This window comes from Haplochromis burtoni, unplaced genomic scaffold (assembly GCF_018398535.1).
Source record: "Haplochromis burtoni strain Fernald_Lab_line unplaced genomic scaffold, NCSU_Asbu1 Contig_361, whole genome shotgun sequence".
Taxonomy (NCBI): Eukaryota; Metazoa; Chordata; class Actinopteri; order Cichliformes; family Cichlidae; genus Haplochromis; species Haplochromis burtoni.
Window position 1 is genome coordinate 226,122 of NW_024582722.1, and position 18,913 is coordinate 245,034.

The 18,913-nt window shown below is 47.5% G+C and overlaps 1 protein-coding gene across 1 annotated transcript in view; it reads right to left on the reverse strand.

The window, feature by feature from the left end:
- fat2 (FAT atypical cadherin 2) overlaps window positions 1–18,913 on the reverse strand; it is a 92,111-nt gene that overhangs the window by 11,671 nt on the left and 61,527 nt on the right. Inside the window, exons 17-25 of the mRNA XM_005943792.3 lie at window positions 17,888–18,099; window positions 16,767–16,904; window positions 16,542–16,685; window positions 13,122–13,319; window positions 11,778–12,378; window positions 11,492–11,692; window positions 9,831–9,988; window positions 2,394–2,832; window positions 42–195 (exon numbers count right to left, since the gene is read on the reverse strand). Of these exons, the coding sequence (XP_005943854.1) occupies window positions 42–195; window positions 2,394–2,832; window positions 9,831–9,988; window positions 11,492–11,692; window positions 11,778–12,378; window positions 13,122–13,319; window positions 16,542–16,685; window positions 16,767–16,904; window positions 17,888–18,099 (2,245 nt within the window). The remainder of the gene's footprint in view (window positions 1–41; window positions 196–2,393; window positions 2,833–9,830; window positions 9,989–11,491; window positions 11,693–11,777; window positions 12,379–13,121; window positions 13,320–16,541; window positions 16,686–16,766; window positions 16,905–17,887; window positions 18,100–18,913) is intronic.

The window sequence follows — 18,913 nt, forward strand, 5'->3', positions numbered from 1 at the left end:
AAGCATCGGTGAATGAGGTGTGTGTGTGGACATGTGCCTACCTTGCCTCAGGGTTCTCACGCGAGCAGTTGCACAGGTAACCTTGATCCATGGGCATGCACACCCTGCCGGGGGTGCACGGCTGGGAGGCGCATGGGTTGTCGGTCAGCTCGCATCGGGCGCCGTGGAAGAGTCCTGCACACCTGCAGCGCGGCTCTGCAGAGCAAATAAAACACACCCAGACATCTGAGACAAGAGCAACTGATCAAAGCCACAGCGAGTCTCCCCTACAGGCACGAAATAATCAAAGCAAAGGTCAGCAAGGTCCGGCCGGAGAGTGCAGCACCTTGTTGATGTTTAAAGGGAAAAATCGTGCAAGCTTTATTCTCCCACGGATAACTGGCAGAAAATAGCACGTGGAATTGAGAAGGCAGCAAAAATCATGTTTCATCAGCCAGAATCAGAGAGGGAAGCCACCAGGATGAGGAAGCAGGGATCAAGGACACAGGCTGAGATCACGACTCTTCCATTATCATGTGACTAATCTACAATCTAAACTGACTTCTGCACATACACCTGTATTTGTCTTAATCTGCGAGTCATAAAAATAAAGCTTTCCTGATTTGTAAACGACAGGAAGCAGGGGAGGATTTAGGGAGGGGCTATGCTATGATTGACATGTTGATACACTCATTTTTACCCAACGGTCTCTCAGATGGGGTCACCTGATTGTTGGGGTTTTCTCCTTAATGTTGTGTTTACCTTACAATATAAAGTGCCTTGAGACGACTGTTGCTACGACGCTGTGAGATGGGGACAGAAAGAAAATCATATTTGTTTCAACAGTTTCATAAAATGTTGCAAACTGAACGTTGCCCTGCAGCTGTACTGAGGCTGATTCTTCTTAAAAGCTTAACTTCCACCACCTGCAGGCACTAAATTTTTGTTTTTTCCTCCTAGTGATGAGATAAAAATGACTGCAGGGGCAAAAACAACAACTTTTTAAAGTTGAATTTTTTAAATCTGAGATTTTGTCTTCGGTCGTTCGAATCCTCCTCAGAGGAGGAGCAGAGGAGGACACATGGAGCTGAACCTCCTGAGGAGAACCTCAGCTCCAATGGGTGTGGGTTCCTGCTGGATCCGCACGTCGGTCCATCTCCTCCTCCTGTGGTACTTCACTTGTTCTCCTTTAGTACTTTAGTTACTGAGCTCACATTGTTTGTTTGTTTTAATCTAATTTTATTAAGTCATCATAACAAAAACACTAATTAAACTATGAGTTTTTCTGGCTCTCATACTTATGTGCTACCAGGTACTCATAAAAATAAAGGAACACACACTGTGTGGTATTTCCTTATGTTTTGGCACATTTTTCCTGCTTTTATTTTGGCGGGCTAAACTGGAGGCTAACGGTGTGTTCACACCGAACGCGATAGAGGCAGGCGGAGCGTCAGGTTTACATGTAAAGTCAATGGAAAGGCGCGCTGACCCGCGATTGCGGCCCCCGCGAAAATTCGGAAGCGTTTTGGCGTCGCGAAAACGCAAAAACGCCAGAAACGCGCGCGAGTGTAGCGCGTTTCAGGCGTTTGACTCGCGAAAAAATCCACGCGCGTGAGTTAATGTGTTGCATTTTGTGCATACGCGCGTTTCGCCTCCCCCGCTCGAGTTGGAAAAATCTGAACTCCAGCGTAAAATCGCGCCGCGACAACCAATCAGGAGCCTGGTGACGTGGCTGTTACCTAGTTCAAAGGGGCAGATCCAGCCAAAGCCATTCATTCTGCATTCAAAATGGAGGAGAAACTAATCAGTGCTGTGGCAAATCATCCAGAATTATATGATGCTACCTATTATTTCTACCGAGACAGGAATAAAAAGGACCTAGCTTGGAGACAAATCAGTGAGGAGATCGGGCAACCTGGTAAGTTCATTCCTACTTTTTAATTTTCAGACTGACCCGATGAAGCCGCGCAAAAGCTAGCAAGCTAGCAAGCCCGCCTACTGTCCCGCGATTTTACCACTGTTGTACAAATAGCTTTCCGCTAACCAGATAATGCGTTTATTCTTTCAAAGATACCGGTCTAGCACAACTTCCTCCCACATCCCTCCCACATTTCCGGTTCACGCGCGTGAAAATATGATATTTTGGGGCGCGGGCGATTTTTCTTGGACACGCGTAGAGGTCGCGAATGTGCAGGCGTCAAGTTAGGGGCGTTTTGGCGTTTTTTCACGCGCCCATCGCGTTCGGTGTGAACACACGGTAAGAGGAAACTAAATGATATAAGAGCCCTGAGCTGGACTCGGGACTTTGGCCCTGAAGTGTCGACATTTGTCTGTTTCAGGAAGTTCTGTGCACAATCTCGAAATCTCTGTTTTATTTTTTTACTTTCAATAAAATCTAGTTTTTGGCGACTCACCCCCCGTGGCGTCCTCCTCACAGACACCTCCGTTCTTGCAAGGGCTGCTGTCGCAGGCTCCTCCCCCGCTGCAGCACTGGTACACCCCAAACACCCTCCTGCTTCCTGACCCTCTCCATTCCGCCGAGTCGCCTGTTCTGATTGGCTCTCCATTGAGCTCTAGGCCCTCAAGGCAGCCGCTGAAATTATGCGGCTGTTGGTGGAGCTCTGGAGGAGAACCAAAGAGCAACGCTCCATGGGAGCGCAGCATCCGACACGGCTCAACTGAGGAGGCGGACACCGGATGCTGCCCGTCCAGGGTCAGCCTCAGCGAGGAGGAGTTGACCTCCAGCAGGACACTGTGCCAGCCACCGTCCGACACCATATGAGAGCCAATCGGCAGTGAGGCAGGGGTGGTGGTTCCACATCTGTACCTGAAGAGCAGGTCTCCACCGGCCAACTGAGGGAGGAAGACAAAGGTCAGTGAGACACATGCACGAAAACCAGAGAAGAATACGTCCGACTCCGTTTTTGAGTGTAAGCCTTTGACTTATTATTTTCTTTCTTTCTGGGGAGAAGAAACTGTTAAATGAACAAACAATATTCATCCATCCATTCGCTTCCGCTTCTCCTTTTCAGGGTCGCGGGAGCCTATCCCAGCTGTCATAGGGCGAGAGGCAGGGTACACCCTGGACAGGTCGCCAGTCTGTCGCAGGGCCAACACACAGGGACAAACAACCATTCGCACTCACTTTCATTTGCACATTCACACCTAGTGACAATTTGGATTATCCAATTAACCTGTCCCCACAAGCTGCATGTCTTTGGACGGTGGGAGGAAGCCGGAGTACCCGGAGGGAACCCACGCAAACACGGGGAGAACATGCAAACTCCACACAGAAAGACCCCGGCCTGATAGTGGAGTTGAACTCAGGACCTTCTTGCTGTACGGCAACAGTGCTAACCACCGTGCCACCGTGCTGCAACATAACAAACAAACAAACAATATTATTTAACATTATTTAACCACCGACATCCTGCTTGGAAGCAGCTCTGACATTTAATGCTCCTTTCAGATTCGTTTCAGTGGTTCCATCACTTAGTGTTTTGTAGTTTGTTAGAAAAAAGTCTCAAAATGCTTTAAATTCATCTTCATTCGTTTAGGCGCTCGTGCTGTGACTTATGTTTCAGATTTTGAATGGATGCCAAAAATGTGGGGTCAAAGGTCCTTCACTGTGTCATGCTGTGCACTCAGCGTCCTCTCAGAGTTTGTGCACGCTCAGCGTTCCCAAAGCCAGGTAATGTTTTCTACATGTAACACCACGCTACTCCAACTTCCAAGGAGCATGGATGTTTTGGCCTCGCTGGTCACCGGAGGCATTATTGATAGCTGCTGTGTCTGTTTCGGCGTGCTCCTGTCTTTATTTGCAGCCCTCTAGAGCGTTCAGGCCGTCCTCTGGGTGATGCTGCACTGCTCTCTATCACTGCCACATGTTCTCTCTGCTTTCTTGTGGCAGTAAAAAGCTTCAGCAGTGATTCATATCGGAGGGGCCGGACCTGCAGGACTCTTCTCATGGATTAATGACAGCCCACGGGGCTGAAGGAGGGAGCTGAGGGCTGAATTGTGCTGCTCGTCTTTATTCTGTATCATGTACGTTCCTGTGACTCTGGGTGTGATTTAAGGCAGCCGTGTGAGGGAGATGATGCACTCGGGCTTTTACAGCATCAGCGCAGCATAAGTCGAATCCCGCTCCTCAAAGACTTCAGCTCTGCAGCATCAGTGCTTCACGCCTCTATATATCACATCCTGTCAGTGCTGCTGGTAAACTGGAGAGTGCCCACAGCGTGTGATGTGTGTTGCGACTGCACGCAGGCAAACTACAGCGCTGGTGTCAAACCGAGACAGAGAGGGAGAAGGCCGAGCTCAGGCCAAAGAAGGAAAACTCAGCAATCTGACGCGCTTCAAACATTAAAATAGAAGTTTCCAATTTAAAAAAAAGGAAAAACCCTTGGACACGCCCCTTTCCCTGTATGGTTCTTCCTTCCCACAGTCGCCAAGTGCTTGCTGAAAGGGGGTGGTCTGATTGTGGAGGTTTTGTGTAGTATTGTGGGGTCTTTAACTTACAATACAAAGTGCCTTGAGATGACTGCTGTTGTGATTTGGTGCTATGTTAATTAAAGTGAGTGAATTGGGGCTGGATTTCAGCTTTGCTCACACTTGTGATCCTGCATGTCTTCACTTGGACGGGGACAACAGAGGTATGTAAGAAACTCAAAGAGGCTCCTTGCATCAGGACTGACTCTTGGCTTTGAGAAGAGCTGCACAGCCAGGAAACTGCATACCTGTCCAATTGAGCTACTTGACAGAGAGTGTGCATCCTCACATCCTGGATATAAATCCAGTGTTTTTAAGGAACGCTGGTCTTTAACAGTCTGCAGATTGCAGGTGATGTTTCAGCACTTGGGAGAGAATTTTGGGAGGATGAAAGGCAGCCGTTCAGACTGCTCAGCATCAGGCTGGCTAAACGGGCCAAGAGTCTGAGAGGCTAAAAGCTGATGTCACTAACGCGATGTTTATCAGGAGCAATGCTCTCACATTTAGCATAAAAGCGCATTAACTTTTGTTTACTCTCTTTGGGGATAAATAGTGACTCAACCTGGGAGACATGTAATTACATTTTTACTCATGTTGTCCTCAGAGTATTGGACATATTCATCACTGTCTGCCCTGCACCTGATCAAAATTCAGCAGCACTGAGAAAAAGCTGCAAACTCCTCCTGAGGGAGACGCGACTGTTTTCCAAATATGAAAATTAATAATCATCCATTCAGTGTTCGTGAGCATTTGCTCAAACACTAAAACACACGAAGACCATCCAAGCAAGAGCTCCCACCGACTGTTAAAATAAACACGTTTACAGCATGACAGAGAAACTGTTCTGGTCCCTGTTAATAGTTTCCCCCTTCATAACAGTTCCCTCTTTGCCTGACAGCTGGGTGGCGGCACCTCCATCCAGCTCCTCTGGGCAGCTGTCCCTACACCTACTTACTCACGCATGTGTGAGTCTTTGTGATGAAATGGACAAAGACACACACAAACCAGGACACCCCACGGATGTTTTCTGTGGCCTGCCTTTCCTCCTCCCATGCACTGATGTTGATCTTCCTTAAAGAAGGATTTTCAGTCCCGTTGCTTCCTCACCATATGAAGTCCTTAGTCTTCAGTGTGAAGGTCCTCCTTCTAAACCAAGCCTCTTCAATGTTTCCGTAGGAATTTGGGTTTTATGGGGTAGGCTTGCTAACCCTACATCACAGCCTTCTCAATTCTCAGTTGTTCCTAAATAAATATAATCTCCCCAGAGTTTCCTGAGCATGGCCCAGGCTCCTCCCAGCTGGACAGAAAACACCTCGTCTAAGAGGCTCCAGAGTGAACAAATGCCACCACCAGCTCATTCTGCAGGTTGGAACGCAGACAGCTTAGCTCTCCTTTTCTTCAGTTCTGTAAATCGCCTCCTCCGCTCTGATTGTGGAGCAAAGTGAGCAACAGAAACCTCAGAGCCTCGCCCGCCGCAGACCCACACTGGTGAAATTTAATAAAACAAAGGGACGACTGCTGAATGAGACTGTGAGCAGGATTCCCTGCTGCTCTCTCACCGCGATAAAAGCCTAAACTGACATTTCAGGCATTTTGTGTCACTGCAGAAACACCAACTGTGTATGGAGTGTGTTCACTGACACTCCTCATCACACAGGAGTGACAAATCACCTCTTCCTGTTCTACACTTCTCACCCTGGCAGCTTTTCATCCACACGCTCACACATTTTCATTTGAAAGGAGCCGATTCCAAGCGCATGCATGCAGAAGCAAAGAAATTAATGGCAGCAAACAGGTCTGAAGGTGAGCACGCATTTCCTGTCCCACAGGTGTGAAAGCTGACAGAGAATACTGATGAGGTGTGGAAGAGTACACTCATACAGTCCGCTCAGTCCTCCCGGGTAATCAGGTGTATGAATAGCACCTTGTATGTTCAGGAAGTTTCTCTGAACCAAACCCAGGTGAGGGAGCTCTCGCTGCTCAGAAATTCCTTTTGAAGCCATTTCTGCTCATAATGAAGCGGGCAGGGACCGAGATCCAAAGCCCAGGAGGGAGAACGCTGGGAAAGGCTGAATGGTGCTTTTGAAATTTCCTGAGAATCAGAGCGAGTGAATATTGAGCCGGAGAGCTCATAGAGGAGGAAAGCCCAGGAGGGGAAACATCATCAAACCAGGTTTGGGTCATGAGTTATCTGTTCAGGTCTCATTGTTTTCAGTCAGCTTAATAAAGCTTCCCGTACTGCTCCACGAAACGAGGCAATAAATGTTGGAGATTTTTCTTTTTTTAAGTTCAGAAACTTACAGCCTGTGAAACTCTGCAGGTTTATGGCGATATTTTTGTGCCACTATCCTGAGCGCACGTAAAAAAAAATTGAGCGCACGTAAAAAAAAGTTTGCAGGTGCAGGTGTTGCATTTTGAGGAGAAATTTAGCGAAGAAAAGCTAAATTTGAGTGAACAAAATTCATTCCTGCATGCAAAAATGTATTTCAGTGTTTGCTATTATCCACACACACACACACACAATAGCAGCCCCTCTCGCTCAGTTTTTGCATTTGCGCTCGCTCGCTATGTGTTGCTTGCGCTCTCAACATTTCTGCTCGTGCGCCCTCAACTCTTTCTGTACACCGTTATATTTGTGCCACAAAACCAGCCAATCACAGACTTGGATGCAAAAAAAATCTCATTGGCTGTTCTGGTCTCCAATCAGCTCGAAATGACGAAATGCAATATCCCAGAATCCATTTCGTCCAAAACTCAAACGAGGCAGTGGCGGAGGAACACAGAGTGGCAGAGTTTGAAATATTACTCTTTCTGGGTCACAAAATAAACTTTTAAGATATTTTCATGCGAGAATGGTGCTGTGTAAACTGCGCGCTTCAACGTAATATTACCATATTGTGTGTATATGGACCACAAATGGCACCTGTAAGAGACATGGTTGCAAAGAGGATTTCAAACTCCAGGCTGTCAGTCACGCAGTAGAACTTTTGGGAACAGAGCAGCTGTGAAATCTGCCTTTGTTATTATGCACAGCGTCTGTTAGTTTACATTTTGACTGCACAGTTGTGAGCTTTTTGTTATGCACAAAAACAACGTTGTTTTATTTTATTTATGCAGCATTATTATTTAATAAATGCTGATAATTTATTTTTGAGTAATTTCTTCATGTACATCGACGCTGTATGTTAATAAAAGTGCCTGTGTGACATCTGGAACACAGCTTTGACTAAGAACTCTCTTTTTGTTCTTACTTTATGGCTTTAAAACAAATATCGAGATATATATCGTGTATCGCCATCCAGCTAAAAAATATCGAGATATGAATTTTGGGTCATATCGCCCAGCCCTACTACCAAAGGTCTAGGGTACACCCTGGACAGGTCACTAGTCTGTCACAGAGACAGACAACCACTCGCACCTATCCTATCCTCACTAACTGTATGTCTTTGGACTGTGAGAGGAAGCCTGAGTACCTGGAGAGAACCCATGAATAGCTTCCGGGATTTTCCAAACTAAGGACTCCAAAGGGTCAAAACATACATTTTTTTCTCCCCACTGTCACCAAGCGCCAGCTCATAGGGGCTGATTGTTACTTTACAGTGTAGAGTTTCCCAAGGTGAGTGTTGTTGTGATCTGGATGTGAACTGATTCCTGCTCCACACTCACACATCGAGATGAAATACAGTTCCTACACAGACGTGCACGATAAGCAGCGTGCTCGCATTTTCCTCTTTTACAAAGTCAAGCAGGTAAGAAGACGTGTGTGTCTCTATTGCTGCTCTCCTGAGACACAAAGAAAGAAAACTGCAGCATTTGGCGGAACAAGGATTTCTGATTCCTTCATTCACAGGAAGTTTCCCCTGAGCTGGGCATCTCAACTGGCAAATGTTTAATAACGTTGTTTGACACTAATTTAGCAGCAGATTTACAAAAAGGGAGAGCCGCTGAGTTGATTTAAGGCGGGTCTCTGTGGGGACCGTCGAGTGAGGCTTTTCATCCCAAAATGTTTCTGTCATGGTCCGACAGCCCTCGCCTGGATGCCTGCCCATGTGTTATTGTGTGCATGTCGCTCCCTTCCCCTCTCTCCCACTCTCTCTCTCTCGTAACGGGATTGTTTAGCTCCGAGCTGTGACGAGCATTCCCGCGCAGAGACTGGCCGCACCTGTTGTTGATCGGAGCCGACCAGCTGTCGCCAATTATCCGCCATCTCCCGGGCTGCCTTCTTAACAGGGCGATCGAGCTTCGGTCAGCACTGGATCATTGTGTGAAGCACGGTAGAGCAGCGCGGATGGTTTTTGTGGCAGTTTACGTTGATCTGAGGATTGTTTAGTTACTCCGTGTGTGTTTGTGTGTTTGCCACCAGGAGGGAAACGGAGAGAGAGATCACGGGAGCTGGACCGCCACTCGGGATTACTGTTTGGAAGGAGTCACTACGTGTGTTTTCACTTATATACTGTTACACCTTTACCGCACTGTAAATACATCCACTGTCTTCTCCCAAAGGAGTCCTGCATACGAGTCCTCTTTTCTACACCTACCCTGAAAGTTTCCAGCTATGATTCACAGAATGACCTGGTGCTTCACTTCATCCCCACTCACATCATCGTAAATACCGATATTTGATTTGCTCCTGTTTGCCGGCCGCCGTGTGTGTGTGTGAAGTATCTGATACCCGCCGAGCTGCTGGTCTGTGTTCTTCTCACTGTGGTGAATCTGGGTCAGTCCGCCTGTTTTTAGACGACGTTGCCTTCTTCGGTGTGAAATTCCAGCGATGTCCCGGACCTCTGTGAGCTGACGAGGCAGGCCAGCGTGAGAGTGGAGTTTGTTGTAGAGATGTTCAGCTTTCTTTAGTCACTGCTTTGAAATAAAAACTCCTCACCATCATGCTGGTTCTCCCGACAAATCGAGAGCATATCGGGTATTCCTTTCTTGTATCTCTGCGTGACAGGTACTTTCACGTGCTCATGTCCTAAATGCCTGATTGAATTTCAGAAGCGGTTCTGAATCGCAGACCTGCATGAAGCTTCTACGCTGGCTGAGGAGGCGCATGACGCAGGTCCCGGTTTGATCCGGTCATGGGACCCCTCCAATCCGCAGCAATGACTTTAGTGTATTTAACGAAGCCACTCAAGCCTTTCTGTGAGCTTCTCTCAGAGTCGGAATAAACTGGAACGAAGTGCATTCTGGGTAACCTCTCACACAAACCCCTACACTGCAACAGTGTTCAACAGGATCAGGCAGACATAGTTCATTGCACACTTCTGAAACAGTGAGAGCTCTGATGTGTTCTCAGGAAGACTACATCAGCTGTAAAACCAAAGATGTCCGGCTCTCTGATGACAGCACCGCAGATGCATCCATACCTGTAAAGCTCCCCAGCCGGTGCTGCTGTTGGTGGACACAATGACGCCCTGCTTCTCGATCGTCTTGAACCTCAGTGACAGTTTGAAGTCCTGGTTGTCCTCGTCCTTACGGTGAAGGTACCTCAGGTAGGACCTACTGTCGAACCTCAGCGCCGACTCTGAGACACAAACAGAGGAAACACAAGCAGAGGTCACACACAGAAGAATGAGCTGGCCAGGCGTTTGCCTGGTTTATCCTCTCCTGAGTAAATGTGCTAATCATCTGATTTTTATTTTTGGATGACTTCTACGTATTCTGTCCTTCGGACTTTAACCGTGTCAACCATGAGGGTGCCACCGCGGCGAGCTTCTGAGATCAGGAATCTTATGTTTGTCTCACTAAATACCTGCAGAGCAGTTCTCACCAAATCAGCTAGGCATCCACTTATCTTTAATAATCCTAATCTGTGTTAAAAGGCGCGGCTCTTTTGATGCTTTTACACCTTCAGATGAAACGAGGTGGTAACCTGTAATGTGTGATCTCTGATATGAGAGAAAATTTATTTGATGTTGTTACTGGAAAAGGAAAAAAACGGAGCAAAGAGTCAGGCACAGACGGCAACCACGAGTCCAGCGGCAGCAACCCAGAGCAAATAAGAGCCATGAGCAAATTTCTCTTCTGCTTTTGTTTTTTAGTTGTTCTAAGATTAAACTTTGATGATGCCTGTGGGGAGGTTTACTAACAACACCAAAGTCGATCAGAGCCCAGGAACTCTGATTTTTACCTTTTTTCTAAACAGAACTTGTGAACTTTGAGCTGCAGAAGAAACACGTGGCAGCAGTTTCATTTGGACCTGCAGTGTGGCACATCTGGCACAAAACTCAGCCTTTACTGGTTTTAAGAGCAGAGGGTTAAAAAGTAAAGTAGAGTCAGACATGTTGGTGACAAGAAGAGCCAGAGGAAAACCCCCTGCAGCTATAATCCATACAGGAATGCCTGCACAAATCCCAATGTGGCCCGCTGAGGGAATACTGACAGCCATTCATGAAATCCGGGGATTTACTCCCTCAGTTCAGTTTGTGTAACCGCAGGGAGGTTAACCTGAACGACATGATGCACCAGAACAGGCTGACACTGGTGAGAATATTTACCCTCCTCATCCTCAGATCTCAGGAAGAAAAGGACGAAACTCCGGCTGCACACACTGAAGCATGAAAAGATCATTTTCTCTGCAGCTCTTTGAATATGGAGTGACATCAGGGGTTAGGAGGTCAGTGTACTCGTCATCATAACACAGCATGTAAGCATGCAGTATATATCGTTTTCCAGGTAGAGACCCTACAACGATGTTCACTTTAAAGTCACCAGCCTCCACGAACAGAAAGCTCGCTTAGAAGCCTAGTCCTACACGTGTGACAGAGGACTCGATAAAGAGCTGAACCGGCCTCATGTCAGGTTCGCTCAGTTACACCACAGCTGAATAACCCAGGAGGACGCTGTGCTCTCTGTGGATGTTCAGTCACATGACTCTACTGCAGCACACTTATCCTGCAAACCTGCAGGCCCGAACTTTACGATTCAAACATGCTGCTCTTCAGAAGATGTCAGAAACAGCTGCTGCACCCTGTCAGCTCACTCATACGTACATATGCTCTGAGTACAGACAGACAGGTGGACGTACGGTTGCAGGGGCAGGCGCTCTCCCAGGTGTGCTGCGGGGTGATGTAAGTAGCTCTGGCGGTGGTGAAATGGCCCAGCCTCTCTCCCGACAGCCGCACGGAGTTCCTGCAGCCTCGCGGTGGGCATCCGCTGCCCAGACAGCCGTTGTGACTCACTCTGAGGATGCTGAGGCCCAGAGAGTCCTCGATGTCCGATATAATTCCTGTACCAAAGAGTCCAACATTTCAGATGGCACACATACTGAACACTGACCTCACTGACCCCGTGTGATCATGCAGCACTTTCACCTGCGAGCCTGCTGGTGGGCAGGGGCCGAACGGGGCCGCCCTGAGGCCTCCAGATGAGCAGGGCCTCCAGGGCCCGGGGGTCAGGCCGCTGCTGTAGGCTGGCCAGGTGGAGCTCCTGCCGGGGCAGATCCAGCTCTTGTCCCAGGCTGCGCTGGAGGCCTCTCCAGTGATCGCCCAGGAACTCCTCCGGCGACATCCCGACCAGCTGCAGCGTCAGTCCAGAGTCCAACGCTTGCTGAGTGGCCACCCACACGTGAACTTTGACCCCGGTCCAGACGGTGAACTTCCCGTCGCTCACGCTGACATTGAGCGCGTACGAGCCCTCCTCCAGGTGTTCGTCTGCCCAGATTTTGCCGTCAGCCTGGTCTACGGAGAAGCTCCTGGCGTCGGGACTCTGCGAGACCAGGCTGTAGGTCAGGACGTCCTGCACATCCTGGTCTGAGGCGTGGAGCCTGCCGACAACCCGGTTTGCAAACAGCCCTCCGGAGGTGGTGATGGAGACCTCAAGCGGCACCACAGACGGAGGATACTTGCTCTCCTCGGTGACATTGATGTTGACCACGCAGATGGAGGACAGGGGAGGGTGGCCGCTGTCTGTCACCTGGGCAAAGGTGGAGCACAAAAAATTAAATGATTTGATTTGTTCTTATGAAATATCATTGAAATGTAAAAGCTGGACAGGTAACATGTCTGTTTCTCCTTATGCATTTACAGGTGTGCAGGTGCGTGTCTCCCTCCTCTCTCATGCTTCCTAATAAACTTTTTTCTCACTTGCAATCAAAGCAAAAACATTTGTATTTCACATTTCATATTAATCCTTTTGTTTCTTTGTTGTGATCAACCAAACACTGTCCAACCACTGTGATTTATTTTTTTTTTCTCCCTCTGACAGCAGAGAACAAAATGAAAAATGGAGCATTTTGGACTAAAGTATCATCTCTCAGCATCCCAAAATATATTTGTTCCAGCCAACAAAATCCATACAGTGCAGGACATGAATATGCACCATCAGCTGCAACCTGAAACAGCCTGAACCCTCAGAATAACCCCTTCTGTAAATGGATTATAGTGAAGAGTTGAAGCAGGGTCATTCTTCTGACTTTCATTTTTCCAGCTTAAATAATTCCTGTATTCAAACTCAGTCATCGTTACTGGGTGTGCAGGGTCAGTCTTGACAGTTCAGAACCACAGAAAACCATAAAGACGACTTTGTTCTAACTTTTCTTCACCTGTCTGGACAGCACAGCGGCTGAGGCCGGGAGCGACGCTCAGCACTTCCAAAGCTGAGACAAACTTTCTAAGATGTCAGTGAGAGTTTGTGAGAGAAAGACAAGAGCTTCTCACCTGTATCTTGAGCTGATGGTGAACTTTCACCTTCTTCCTGAGCGGAGCAGAGAGCGACAGCAGGCCGCCCTGGTCCACATGGAAACGGCGGTCCTCGTTCCCGCTGACAATGTGGAAGGAGAAAGGAGGGCCGTTCCTTGGGGTGTCTTTGTCCGTCACCACCAGCTGGAGGATGCTGCTGCCAACCGCCTCGCCCTCCTGCGGGACACATTTTTATTCAGTTTTGTGCTTCTAAGGATGTTCTCGTTATCCCAGCACCACAGAGCTCCAACATCGACCTCAGAGCTCCCATTAACCAGAGATTTAGTATGTTCTACCTCATGTTAAATCATTCACATGCAACACTGCCTGTATAGTTGCTCTGCCTATTTCATGACATCAAGCATGTGATGGGAGATACACTGCAACGTCATCCAGCTCATTCTGCAGGATTTAATCTGACAGTTAGAAATGTTCTGTCTGCAGGAACATGTGAAGCATTGATTATACTCAAACACACTCGGCTCACATCCACTTCACTCACACTGGCCTGTTTAGGCTCAGTGACTGGTGGGCAGTGTTGGTCAAGTTACTTGAAAAAAGTAATCAGTAACTAATTACCGATTACTCCCCCAAAAAAGTAATCCCGTTACTTTACTGATTACTTATTTTCAAAAGTAATTAATTGCTTAGTTACTTTTTTAAAAACACGATTTACAACCTGAAGAGGTGATAAAGCGATAGATCTTTCAGCCCAATTCTACTTTTTCTGCATAATTCATCATATAAAATGTAATCAAATGGAAAAGTCTCTTTTTAAAACTTGTTTTATTAGCTTTAATCTTTTAACTTTATGCATCAAGCAAAAATGTAATTATTTGCAACATTCTCTGACTGGAAGAAATTTGTTTAATATTTAAACCTATTTTCTGCACATTCCAGCACATAAAATAAAATATTTTTTTGTGTTTACACTCACTCTTTCACATAGATGCAAGTAAAACACAGCAGAAAATAAATAAAGTCACAGACTAGCGGACCTGTTGCTCTATTTTCACCTGTAAAGCAGGGGGGGGTAGGCGGAGGTTTACCCTGGTGCAGGTGTGCCGCAGCGGGCAGTGGAAGAATCCACGAGTTTCTCTGTGAGTTTCCCATTACATGGTAGCGCACTCCCGGTGCTTGCTTGGAAGTTTAGGGGGTTTTTTCGCTTTAAAAAGAAGTTTTCTTCCCACGCACGATGGATGCTAATGTTTTTGTCACTTTTTATGGAATCAAACTCAAAGTAAGGTCAGTACTTCCACGCTTTAAACGCTGCACGCTCATACTCTCTCCCGCACTCGATATATTATCCATTGTTGATCTGCACACAGCTGTTGTCACGAACGGCGCACTCGCTTACGTCACTGTCATGAGACATTCTCGCAAAAAAAATCACGGTTTTAGTAACGCAGAAACGCAGCGTTCCTACGGGAAAGTAACGGTAATCTAATTACCGTTTTTGCAATAGTAATCCCTTACTTTACTCGTTACCTGAAAAAAGTAATCAGATTACACGTTACAAGTAACGCGTTACTGCCCGTCTCTGCTGGTGGGTGAATGGATGATTGAATGAATTGGTGGATTGATAGCGTGGTGGGTGGGTGGGTGGATGTCAAATATCTTATGCGTGCTGCACAGAGCCACACTGATCACACTCTTCCTGTTTAGCACTCCATCCGTGTTTACTGGTCATTTAAAGAACAGCTGGCATGTCTGTACAGCTCAGAGACACTTCGGCGTCGTTTCATGGAAGCTGTTTGTAGAGTGACTCCCTCCTGTTTCCACTGACTGTGCCAGAAAATAATGAAGACCTTCAGCTGTTTGCTGTGATGGATTACCTACTATCTCAACTAATTTAAGAGGCTTTGCATGCTGATTTTCATATTGTAGGGAATTAATAGAAACCAGAGCTTCCTGGAAAAATAGGTTATCAATCTAAAAACATGCGGCGTGCTTTGGGAGAGGATGCATCAGAGTTAATGGACTAAAATGTGCAACACCTCCGAGAGAGGACTTTTAAACTTCCAACTACAGCACGCCTCACAGGACGCAGGAGAGACGAAGCTCAGCTTCATGATAGCGAGACCAATGTGCAGGTGGAACGTGCAATTATCTTAAAGCTGCATTCTTTCTGAGTTTCTTCATCAGGCAGAGCTGGCTGCGGAGCTGTTGGCAGATGGGACGATAACCCAGAGTCCGGATTTGTCCTCACACTGGGTTTGGCAGTGTTTCGGTCCTGGATCAGTGACTCGATGGAAGTTTGCGAGCTGGCGGGGGAAACAGTAACTGTCAGTGAGGCGCTGCGATGGGACTGCCAGCAGCGTGAATTCATGTCCACGCACGCAGGCATGTGGGCATCCACATCCCAATGAAGCATCCAAAAATACACACTGGAGCGAAAGCATTGACTTTGAAATGTAATTAGGAGTTTCAGGTGAGAGCGAAACGCTGACGTCTTTCTGCCGCTTTGATCCCTGAAAGCTCAGAAACCGCTCTGATGACGGAGCAGCATATATCCACCTGTCACAGAGAGTGCTGACAGGTGGATAAACGGTCACCTGTAGTGAGCTCTCTTTAATTACCTGCAGCCGTCAGGTCATCTGTCTCCATTATCACCTTGTTAGGCCGAGCAGCTGCTTTACGGGGACGCCTTAACCGCTTGTCTCTGTCTGTGTTTATCCACAGGTGTCAAAAGTCACACAGGACTGTAACTGTGGCGCCCTCCCTGAGGACAGCCGAGCTTATTAATGACAGGTGATTCATTCTGGCCGGTTCTGGGTACACACACGTATTTCTTCCCCTCGACATAACTCTCTTTTTCCTGACGCAGGCGTGTGGTGCAGTCATGATTGTGTCTTTTTAAAGCTGCAGAGGCACAAACCTAATCTCCCTGCCTTACCTGTGATGTGCTCAGCTATCAAATCCGTTTATGATCTAGGATTCATTAGGACAGAAACTATCCTAAAGCCCACATTACATATCTGCAGGGTAACAGAGTGATTAGAAACCTGGGCATGAGGCGGGGGAATATATGGACCACTGAGCTTGGATCAAAAAACAACAAATGTACAAAAAAAATGGGGATGTTTTTCTTAGAAAGTTACACATAAGGGATAAACAGCGGAGAACTTCCCCAAGATTAAAATCACTACTTAAGAAGCAAACCTTTGACCTGAGAATATAAAGTCTGAATATTTACATGGTGAGACTCTCTCATTACCCCTCAAATGTGGTGTGTTGGGCTCATTGCAGCTCATTTTAAAGCTTGTTTTCTAGGTCAACTCGAACAGCAGCAGGAACATGAGTTGGAATCTGGGGAATATCGTCAGCATAATAATAACATTAATATTTTAAACGAATAAAGGCTTCCAGCCTGCGTGGGTGACGCTCGGGTCGTTGTACCTGCAGCAGCAGACTGTGGTTGACCTGAGAGAAGACGGGCGGGTTGTCGTTGACGTCGTTCACGGTGACGGCGACGAGGACGGCCGAGGACAGAGGTGGGCTGCCTTCGTCTGCTGCCTGCACCGTTAGGGAGTAGTGAGGGATCTGCAGATGAGGAGAGAGTTTTCACGTGACCTGCTGCTTCTTTAGTGCGACGCAGCTCACATTGCTCCTGAGCACGCTCACCTCCTCTCTGTCCAGCGCAGTGCGGACAGTGATGTCACCGCTGCGAGCGTCGACGGAGAACTGTTGCAGAAGGTCGCCGCTCACAATTGAGTAGCGCAGCAGGTTATTGACTGGGCCATCCTCATCTGTGGCAGTTACCTGGACACGGAGAAAAAGGAAGGATGAAAATCGGGAGAGGAATAACTGCGCCTACCTCTTTGGAGGTCAGGGGTCACACAAAACATCCCCACGACACACTGACAAGTTGAGTTGCGAGCGGGTCAAAGGTCACGGAGAGCTGAGCTCTGTGCGAAGGTCGGAATGTGGCTCCTTGGCTGGAGGACTCTTCACATCCAGCCTCTCAAGCTTTCAGCAGCTGCGTCCGCACAGCGTGCATCTTCCTCACAACAGTGCACTCGTTCTCACCTTCATTTAAATGCAGCATTAGATTGGACTTGGATTTTTGCCTCTTCAGCTTCAGTATCATTATCATACTTTTGTTCTCTTTAACATAATAACGTCAATGAGTCATCCAGTTAATCTGGGTTGGTTCGACTGTAACATTATTATTAAAAGTCAAAACTTGATAATAGATTAAAAAAAGACTGAAAATGAATAATGCCGTGTTTTGAAGTTGTCCCGCCCGACTTCTCCTCCTCTGTGACTGCAACTAACGAATCCTTTCATTCCGCTACCAGAACCTCTGTCTCGTTATTTAAAGGTGAGCCTGACGACGTGGGAACAAATGACAAGAAAAACGAGGAGGAGAAAATCACGCAGCCCAGCTGTGACCGTCGGGAGGCGGTGAGCTGTGTTATCTCTGCTGCTGGCCTGAAAGGATGACGCTGACGTGCTGCTGAACAACTGCATGTGTGTGCGTGCTCCTCCCGTGCTGTTATTAATGTGTGTGAATGATGTTTTTCATCACTTGTTTTCTTTACATTAGCACGTGTTATGAGATCATCAGCTTGCATGAGCACTAAATACATGCAGATTGCCCCTCAGCTGTGAAGCTGTCAGTGCGTCTCTGTGTACGACCTGGGGAACATTGTTAATTAAAAGCCTGAGCATGTGCTACATAAACCCAGCATGCGGACTCCATACAGAACAACGACCGACCTCGTGTGAGTCACACCTCTCACCTTCATCACTAGGCGCCCAGGTGATAGATCCTCCGACACCTCGGCACTGTAGTCACTGCGCCCAAACACCGGCGGGTTGTCGTTCACATCTGTCACGTTAATGATGACCGTGGCGATGTCACTGAGTGGCGACTTCCCACGGCTCCCCTCCACAGACAGGTAGTACTCCCGGGAAACCTCAAAATCCAGCGGGGCCACGAGGGTCACGAGGCCTGCATGAAGGGAAACGGCTGGTTTGATCACGTGCTCCGACACTGGTGTTAAATTTGCTCAAAATTCCATCCTCGCCTCGAGAAGCAGGAGACACGGGACAGGAGAGAAGAGTTGAGCTCAGTAAATCAGAGTGCCCTCGCTTCCTTCCTCTTTCCCTGCAGTACAAACTTCCCTCCTTCTGTGTATGGTATCATGTGACACGCCTCTGTGCATTCTCACCTGGACAGTAAGTCCACTGCACAGCTTTTATCACCACTCAGCAGCTCTGCAGCCAATGTGTTAAAGCAATAAGCTGAATGCCTTGCTTAAGAGCGCTGATCGTAGCTGATAGTGGAGAAGTGAACACCTCGTACATTAGATCAAACACTGCTCATATTTCTGAGGGTTTGCGGAGGCACGCACACTGTGCAGTTACAAACACATTACAGGGAAACGCTCACAAGTGGGTACAAGACCGAAACCGGCACATGAATTCTTTCATAATTACTGTTTTGATGAAGCCCTTCAGCCAATCAGAAACTGGGGATGATAGGCCTTTTTAATGGCGCTGCCAAAAGGCAGATAAAGTAAACTGGACTCAACCTTTTTACATCTCTTTCAATTTTAATTAAGTGGTGCAGGTAACTGGGTCACATCACCTGGATGGAGCCCTCACTCTCCTCACTGTTGATCTGTTGTATCTGGTGGCTCAGAGCAGGCGGCCTGCTAATCAGAAGGTTGCTTTGTGAGCTCGACTTCCCACGATTCAGTGTGCACCATGAGCCACAAGCGGCCCCACAAAGTCTGTATGTATTTAGTCCCTGTGTGACCAAC